Consider the following 9,225-nt stretch of genomic DNA (forward strand, 5'->3'; position numbering starts at 1 on the left):
AGAAATGAATAAACAAATGCGTTTGCTAAGTTGAATCGTTGAAACTTTTTCACTCGGAAGATTAAGCTAATATTCACCTATAATTGGCATGGAGATTGGTGAAATGATCTGTATGGTTATTTTATAATGTAATTAAGTACGGTACTTTTTATTTGACATGGACTTATTTATTTCATACCAGTTTGGGATATGAATGGTAAGCTTTTGGCTACATGAGATATTAAAAAGCATGGTTGCTGTGGTAAACTTTGCTTCGGAGACCCTCAGTGTTTCAACTACCTGGCCAATGAATAATGATGAACTGAGAAACTCCACCATCAATTCTACCAACAGTCAATCAGATTATGACATAAACGTCTTAAAAATAGTTTCGTTGGCCTTCTCCCTTTCCATGGCACCTCTGATTATTTACGTCATAATTGCAATCGGTTACCATGGATACAAGAGCAACCTCGCGCATGGTGAGCAAATAAGTATAAAGGTAGCCTATAACTTGGTGATGATATATCTATACAGTAGCTTTAAGAAGAGGGTTCACTGGGTACTTTTGGACCCCGGCTCGGCATGATTTTAAGAGTCCGAAAAGTTTCCAAGGAGCCCGGAAGTTTAAAGAAGCGTATTCTTTGGATATGATGCGTTTTTTAAAAGTGTCGTGATCTGGGGCCAGAGGATTTCATTGGTACCGTGCCCAAATTATCCTCTCAACGGCCCTGATATCATATATGGGTAGCAATGGGCAATCTTTTTGTTTAATGGTAGAGGTTTACCCATGGAGGGACAGGTAAAGGTTGAGATTATCTTTCCCGTTGAGCTGGATATCTTCAAAAAACTATAATTGCCCATCGCTTTTCACCAGTTTTTTATATATTTCAAAATAGCAAAAAAGGTCTGGGACTTGCTCTCCGAAAATTTTCACAGATTTTACTTCGTTGAAACGTCTTTGGTCTCCAGTTTGTTTTTCTACATCTGCTACTTGGACACAAAATGCACTAAAAACGACCAAAACGAAGTAAATAAATTTTGAAAACATTTTCTGGGGGCAAACCCCAGACCCTTTTTGCTATTTTGAAATACCACTCATCAGTAGGCTACCCTCCTTCCCATGTTTATTTTAGATCCGCTACTGATAGTCACACAAGTATGATGCATTGTCAAGATTCGAATAAGTTTAAATGCCCAGGTAGGCTACCTACTACAAAACTTTTCCCAGTTAGCCTACGCTTTTACTAACGGTAAAAGTAAGCCCCATACTTTTATCTAAGCATTGGAGGATTAGATGAGGTTACTATTAGGCCTATATCAAGCCTTCTGCACTAACGAGAGTAGGGTGGTTGGCTCCTTTCTCTCGGCCGCCTTTTGTTCAGCAACTACGCCAGCCCAATATATTACACCCTGAGTGGAGATTAGCGGTGTTTATCAACAGCCAGCTTAAACTCCGAGAGTCGAACCAGGATTACACGATTGGAAAAAGAACGCCTTACTCGCTGAGTAATCTCACCGCAACTATCTTTAATTTAATAGTTCGCATCCATCTTGTGGTTCCTACCGTTCCTCACACGTCTTGATGCGCGTATTTCTTCTACACACGTAGCAGTTAAATTGCGTTTATTTTCTATAAATGTGTTGCTGTTTTGTTCAGCGTTCAACGCATTACTTTTATAGACAATAAAAACTGATACTTTATGAACCAGGACTTACCCAGTCAGCAAATCAGTTTTTTTGCATTGATTTGTTTTCTGCCAACGTTGAATCGATATAAAAAGGGTAATTTGCTGGCTAGGTACGCATGTACATTACAGTCATATAAATACCTGATGTTTGTTTCAATTTGATGAACCTCGCATACTTGTAGACTGTAGAGGCTTTTGATGCAGGGCCGGTTACCCAGATTGATAGAGTAAAGTTTCCGATTTTTGAAGTTTTGTAGCCAGGGAATTATTCGTTCATTAGGTACCGCTGAATGGAGTGCTTAGAATGCGTTGCTCAAGTGCACACCCCGAGAATCGAACCAGCACCGCTTGATATGGAAGCTTCTTCGTTCACGAAACCCAGAGGCGTAGCAACCGCCCTCCGAACCCTCCGATCGGAGGGGGCCCCGCAAGAAATGAGGGCCCCTCCGCCATAGTTTTTGAAAGACTATCGAAATAAAGGATATAGGCTAACCACGTGGTCACAAACGCACGCGAAATAGCAGAGCTTATTGGTATTGAGTAGGTGTTTTCAAAAAAACACGGTACGACGTAGGAAGAGAATGTTTGGTTACGAATGTCCTGATGATTTGAGCCGTCTTTCTGCTGAAGAAAAATTCAAATCGCAATTTTTTCTTGTTTTCACTGATCAGGCCATGTCTTCTGTTTCTTCGCGCTTTGACCAACTTGTGGAGTTGTTTGAATTTCTGTACAACGCTAGCAGCCTGAAGAAGTGTCTCAGAGAAAATGGTTGGTTTTAAATCTTTATCCTGGGACTGACAAAGCCTTGATTGGTTATTCCTGGTAGTTTCGCATACTTGTAGAGGCTCTTGACGCAGGGCCGGTTACCGAGATTGGCAGAGTGAAGTTTTCCGATTATTGAAGTGTTGTTGCCAGGGAATTATTCCATTCACTAGGTGCCGCTGAATGGAGAGCAGTCCTGAAATGCGTTGCTCAAGCGCACACCCCGAGAGTCGAACTTGCGCCGCGTGGTCTAGAGCGGGCACGTAACCACTGAGCTAATGAGGCGGACAATGGAACTGGATAAGCACTGAAAAAAAAAATTAAAAGAAAAACGGGAGACATTGATGCCGACGAACTAATAATGGAATTGAATCGTTTTATTTATGTCATCGAGAAAGAGAGAGGACTTGTCACGGCAAGCATTTTTTGAACGTACAAGAACAGCCTTCGGGAGATACATCCGAATCTTTGCATTTGCACCAGAATTCTTCTGACCGACCACACCAGTTACTGTCGCCAGTGCTGAAAGGACCTTCAGCAGAATGAAACTGATCAAGAATATCCTGCGCTTAACCGTGGCAGATGACATAGGCTTTCTGCTCTTGCAATTACCATCGAAAACAAGATTGCCAAATCCCTGGACTATGACCCATTACAATTTGCGTAGAACAATGCTTGAAAGAAGCGCTTTGCGTAATTATAGAATATATGTCCACACTGTCACTGCAGACAGTGCTGTGTTAAGCCCTTGGTGGGCCCTGGGGCCAAAATAATTTTGGGCCCCTTATCGGCAAGCAGACTTATGATAATATAGTGTGTATGTTAACTGCACTGATATGGAAAGGTGGTTCACTTCACTAGACTTTCTCACCAGTTGAGAAAACAATACAAATGTAAATAAGAGCAAACACAGGTCTATCAAGTCATAGCTACACCTTTGCTTGCAATGAAAGCCAAAAGTGTTAACGATTTCTAAACATACTGGCAACGGTCATGATTCTCATGAAGCGTAGGGGTCATTCAACCCAGATCTTATATCACATATATATAGAGTAGAAGTTAGCATAAAAATTTGACATGCTTATCACATTGAGTTCATACAATTTTTTACATCGAACAAGAATTGACAAAATTATGAGAATTTTAAAATGGTTAGTTACATTTGAAAGCAATTTTTTCCAAAAGTTACAATTGGCATTTGAAATTTCATTAACCTATTATTTTTAAATGTATAGCCATAACATAGCAAAACAGTTTAGAAGTGCAAAAAAAAGTGAATTCACAAATGCTTTAACAAACAACATTTTAACACTTTCACCAAGTGGAAATTATGTTATGCCTTGTAGGATCACCGGGGTGGAGGCTGACTTGGTGACCTCATAAGGTCTTTCGCTTCCTTCCTCTCTCACTGTTATGTATAATAATGTACCAGTGCATTTGATGTAATATTTTGTGAAAAAACATAAACCAGTGATTGATTGATTAAACCATTCACCATTACAATACTTTCAAAAAGCTACCCAAGTAGCCTACCCATTCAAAATGCTAACATGAAAACTCAAGTGTACTCAAAACTCAAATGTGCATAATCAGGAACTTTAGTATGATAAAAACAGTAGTTACCAATCGAGTGATATACTTTCAATTCACAACAGAACAGTGTTAATTTATAACAGCACAGAATGGCGTACATGGTTTATTAACTAGGCCTACTCACACAAGATACACTATTATTAGAAACCTGTTGTTAATCATGCTATATTTCACTAAAACATTTTTTTTATTAATTGCTTTATTTTTGGAACATTGTGGTTGTTGAATTTAAGAAGCACAATTATTATGAGCAGCAGTTGCTGTAATCTAACTGTTGAATTAACTTTACTACATGTAATTATTTTTTTCATATGCAAACACCATTGGTCATGCTAAAAGCAGCTGTTATTGGAATGGTGCATGGGCATGAATGCTGACTTATGTAGATGAAGTTTAATAACTTTATCACATGTTGCAACTACTTCACAGGAATCACAGCATATATACATAAGAAAATTACTATGAACTTTAACAAAACGGAGCAATATTTACAGTGTAACACTAGTTAAGAGGTTTCTAGGTAAGATCTAACAGCTTCATTACTCACTGACAACTTTGCAGTACTCAGAAAGCCTTCATAGGTTACTGGTGCTTAATGAAATGTTGTAATGTTTACTGCACAATAACTACTACCTAGTTAAACTTTTATAACTTCAAAAACAACCATCAACCCAGCAGTGTACAGAACACAGCAGAAATATAACTTATAGTAAACACAGGTCTATCAAGTTATAGCTTCATCTTTGCTTGGAATGAAAGAAGTGAAATATAAAGCGGCAACGATTTGAAATCACAAACAAAATCCTGGCAACTGTCATAAAATACTTATTATACTGGTATCTAAATGTATGCTGGTTACACTTGCTGATAGCTACCAAAAGTAAGGGATATTTATAATTACGGGATTGTAAATGCTAAAAATGAAATGCTAATTAATCTATGAGAAATGCTATTTTGTTTACTGTTTACAATTTTTTAGCAGTGAACAAAATATGACTGCAGAAATGGAATAGGCTACAAATAAGACATTTTTATGGCCTACTCAATGTCCGCTGTCCGCTTATTACTTGCTGACCTTTGAGGTCAGTTTTTGAATTGTTTGCCTTACTTTTGGTGGTCGTTCTTCAGCTTGTGGCCTGCTGGTCACTTTATCTGGATCTTACCACAGCAATTAAAGACATGGGTAAAGATCGCATTAAATGCTTCATGGTTTCTGGTACATTCAAGGTTTAACATTTGGCTCAACATAACTTTTGAAATAAAAAACTATGCAAAGAGCTTTTTGAGAAAAACATTCCCTTGTTTGGAACATCTGCAAAACTTTTGCAGCACGTCTGCACCATTGGTAATCATAGTAAACGAATGTACTTCAATGGCAATAATGGCAAAGCAAAGTTTGCTTGGTTCTGACAAACCTCCATGGTCAGCCATTTCAAAGAATTCCTCTTTGAGAGTTTTGTTTATAAATCTGAAATGTTCAAAGCAAGAATGTCGCTAGTTCAAACAAGACATCTTCTTTATGGAATGCTGAATGAAATCTTGGTACATAGCAAGGTTACACCATTCTAGAACTAGACTACCAGTTGTAAACCAGTAGTAACATTCACTTTGAAGTTAAGCTTAAGAAAACAAAACACCCTGTAAAACCAAAACGTTAAGCTAAAAGTGCAACAGCCTTAATGCAGCTTATGACACTTCAAAAAATACTTTTACCTTGCAAGTTATACCAGTAGATGTAGAAAAATACTTTATTGTTAAAAGGGATATCAATAGACCAACCAAACTTTCAGCTAGACCAGTATTACAAAAAGTATTTTATGTGTCTTGTTTAGTTATTGGCAGACTTCAAAATCAATCGTACCTCACTCTTAAAGTTTATGCTAAAGAGAAGCTAACCTACAAAACATGAACGCTTTCACCTTACCCGGTATGCCAAAGAAAGGTTTCAATCTATGCTTTTGTAAAATTTAGACAAGGCATTGCAATTAAGTTATGCAAATGTCTTATATAATTTGCCCATTTATGACAATCATTTTAAAATGAGCTGTCTACTTCGTGGTTTAACAGTAGCTTACAAAGTATGGTGATCCTACCAGTGTATAAAATGGTTTCAGTTCAACAGTTGCCAATTCCAAAGTTCTACCACAAAATACGAAAAAATAAACAACCAAAATAATTAACACATTTATCTTAAACACACCTTTGTGGGAATTGGGCCCGTCTTAACTTCAAGTATTCAATTGCAACCAACCTGTTTTATTTCAAATACAGGTAATTTTAGGCTACTAATGTTGTCGTATTTTAACTTTTCTTTAAGATAATGTGGTGTTTTTAGAGATGTTTTGGTATAAGGGCCCAGCATCTCATTGGTACCGGGCCTAAATTATCTTCTTAATGGACAAGTAGGCTACACGCAGTAAACTTTAACAACTAAAAAACACATTGTTACTGAAACGCAAAAGTCTATTACCTGTGGGCCCCCTGAAATTCCATTACAAAATAACTACAACACATTTATTTTAAACACACTTTTGTGGGAATTGGGCCCTTCTTGATTTCAAGTATTCAATTGCAACCAACCTGTTTTGTTTCAAATACAAATGATTTTACTAATGTTGTCGCAGCCTACTTTAACTTTGATTCAAGATAATATGATGATTTTTGAGATATTTTGGTATAAGGGCCCAGGCCCGGCATCTCATTGGTACCGGACCTAAATTATCTTCTCAATCGAAGTACACACAGTAAACTTTAGCAGCTAAAAAACATGCCACTGACGCGCAAAAGTCTATTACTTGTGGGCCCCCTGAGATGGTGGGCCCGGGGGCCGGGCCCCCCTTGGCCCCCCCCTTGACACAGCACTGACTGCAGACCTATACAGTACACAATGGTGGGCGCAGCTAATGTAAAAGTTAGCTTTCAACAAAGAAATCAGCGGATTTCCAATAAATTTGCTTTCGCTAATGAGTTCGCTAAAATTTCTAAATATTAGCGAGTATTAACTGTGTAGGCCTATACATAATATGAACCCTGCATGTTGTGTAAAATAAATACCACATTCCAGTTTCTGCGTTGGAAGTGGCCCCGGACTTATGTTCGAAGGGGGCCATACGTTCTTTGTAGCTACGGCCCTGACGAAACCACACGCAAACCAACTGAGCTATCCGTTCGGACTTATGAAAGTCGATTGCAAAATTTTTACTCTTTAGGTTTGTCGTTTCGTTTGCGTTCTTTTCGATTTTTTTTTCGTTTGTAGGTTGCAGTGTTTTTCTATCTCTTTGTTCTTACTGCCGTTTTTACTGCGTTTTAACTATGTTATTTTGTTTATTGACTTCTTATTGCATATTGCGGCCTTTGCGTTAATTTACAAGTGCTCATTTGGCCCTCAGAGCAATTGAGTTTGCGACCCTCGTTATAAAGAGTCACTATGCTAATCAAGCACTTGTGACTATAAACAGCTGTTTTATAAAATAGTGGCTTCTTTTTAAAATATGTATGAAATAGGTCTACATTCGCATTCCACATAAAAACTGACATCAAGCCTGCTCAGAAAAAGTGGTTCATAAGTTTGATATTAAAGTTTATTATCTTTTATAGAAATGCCCACGCCGCCAGCAAAACGAGCAGCATCAGTTTTCAACTTCTTCATCTTTGTCGACGCCATCTTCACATTGGGGTTTTTAGCAGCTGCCATGCCACAAGTCGTAACATTGGGTCCAGCCTTTTGTCCCATTCAAGAAGTATCTCAAATTATATTCTACGCAATTGCTATAGTATCAGTTTACCTTGCATTGTGGTATCGCGTGTATGGCGTGTTGTATACAAATCAATTTCTAAAAAAGCATATTCCGAAGTTTTTGCGCATAATTAATATTTCTTGCCTTGTGTTTTTATTTATGTGCGTTATTGTTATTATGGGTTTCTTTTTTTCCAGTCCTCGTAACGTTCTCACATCTTTTGGTTGCGCGAGAGCATCTGGAGACAGCAGCGGGCTAGGATATATCTTGCTTGTTGTGTGCATGGTTGCATTTCAAATATCTTTGCTCATTTCTTTTATTTGCCCATTGTATATGCATAAGCGTCGCATGCTAGACCACGGGCTTAACGTCACCTCTATCATGTCTGTTGTGAAACGTTCAGCTATTGTAGTTGGTGTTAGTGTTCCATCTGACATAATGGCAGCTTTTGTAAGCGTTTTTTATATCCATGAAGAAAGGCATGCCATCCACATTGCTTACAGCATCAATCTTATTATAAACTTGTTTGGAGGGATTTTATCCAGTGCAGATTGGAAGATGAAATTGATGCCTTTTAGAGGAGATACTTCCCCGATATACTCGATTGAATCGACACATCGTTCCCAGAGTACGGTCACCGGACGATTGGCAACTGAAACAACTATCAGAAAATAGCGCTAACTTGCACTAAAACATTCTAAAACTAAGAGGCAACAATCCAGCCAACAGCGCTTAAGTGTAGTAATCAAGTTTGTGTTTTCTATCTGCACAGTGGCGCTTTTGTGCTCCGTCTGAAATTTATTTTCCTGTATGGCATAAAATTGCGAAAGTTTGACAAATCAATAAAAATGTAATGCAAGTAATTCAGTCACCTGCTTTTGAAGTAATTTTCATTTTGGTGGTTACAAGAGCACACAGTCTCTGAGCTCTGGAATAGTGCTTTACAAAGTCACTCGTATGAAATATATTAGCCCTGATTATTCCACAGATTAAATTTGAGTAGCTATTATTCATAATTATCTGTCCCACTTTATTTTTTTCTACGCATTGTATTTACGATATGACCACATTATTGCTCATACATATTCGCAATGCTTTAAGCAAGGTATCATAGCAAATTGTAGCAAAATTAGCCTCGCCTGCTGTATTTTGTAAATAAACCTAAAATAAAAATACTGGTAGGCTAATAAACTGTGCTATTGATTCCTGTACATGTATTTTCTATGTTTGTTATTCTCAGGGCCTCCAAGAGCCCTGCCGGGCCCCGGTGCAAATGTTGCTAATGGGCCCCCCAGCGCGACATGTCGCGTGATATCTCACCAATCACAAGCAAAATTTGCGGTGCGCGTTCTTACAAAGGATAAATTAGGTTAAAGTATCCATTATTTCACAACCAATGCACTATTGTAAATATAACTTTAAATTCACAGATAGGCTACACACTAGTTATACACAAAGATAAA

At 38.0% G+C, this 9,225-nt stretch overlaps 1 protein-coding gene across 1 annotated transcript; it reads left to right on the plus strand.

Moving 5' to 3' along the window:
* The first annotated feature begins 202 nt into the window (after positions 1–202).
* LOC145765580 (uncharacterized) lies at positions 203–8,890 on the plus strand. Its single transcript, XM_082577417.1, has 2 exons — positions 203–461; positions 7,623–8,890. The coding sequence occupies exons 1-2, from the start codon at positions 230–232 to the stop codon at positions 8,435–8,437; spliced, it is 1,047 nt and encodes a 348-aa protein (XP_082433543.1). The 5' UTR covers positions 203–229; the 3' UTR covers positions 8,438–8,890.
* Positions 8,891–9,225: the final 335 nt, after the last annotated feature.

Source organism: Aplidium turbinatum, chromosome 2 (assembly GCF_918807975.1).
Source record: "Aplidium turbinatum chromosome 2, kaAplTurb1.1, whole genome shotgun sequence".
NCBI classification, from domain to species: Eukaryota; Metazoa; Chordata; class Ascidiacea; order Aplousobranchia; family Polyclinidae; genus Aplidium; species Aplidium turbinatum.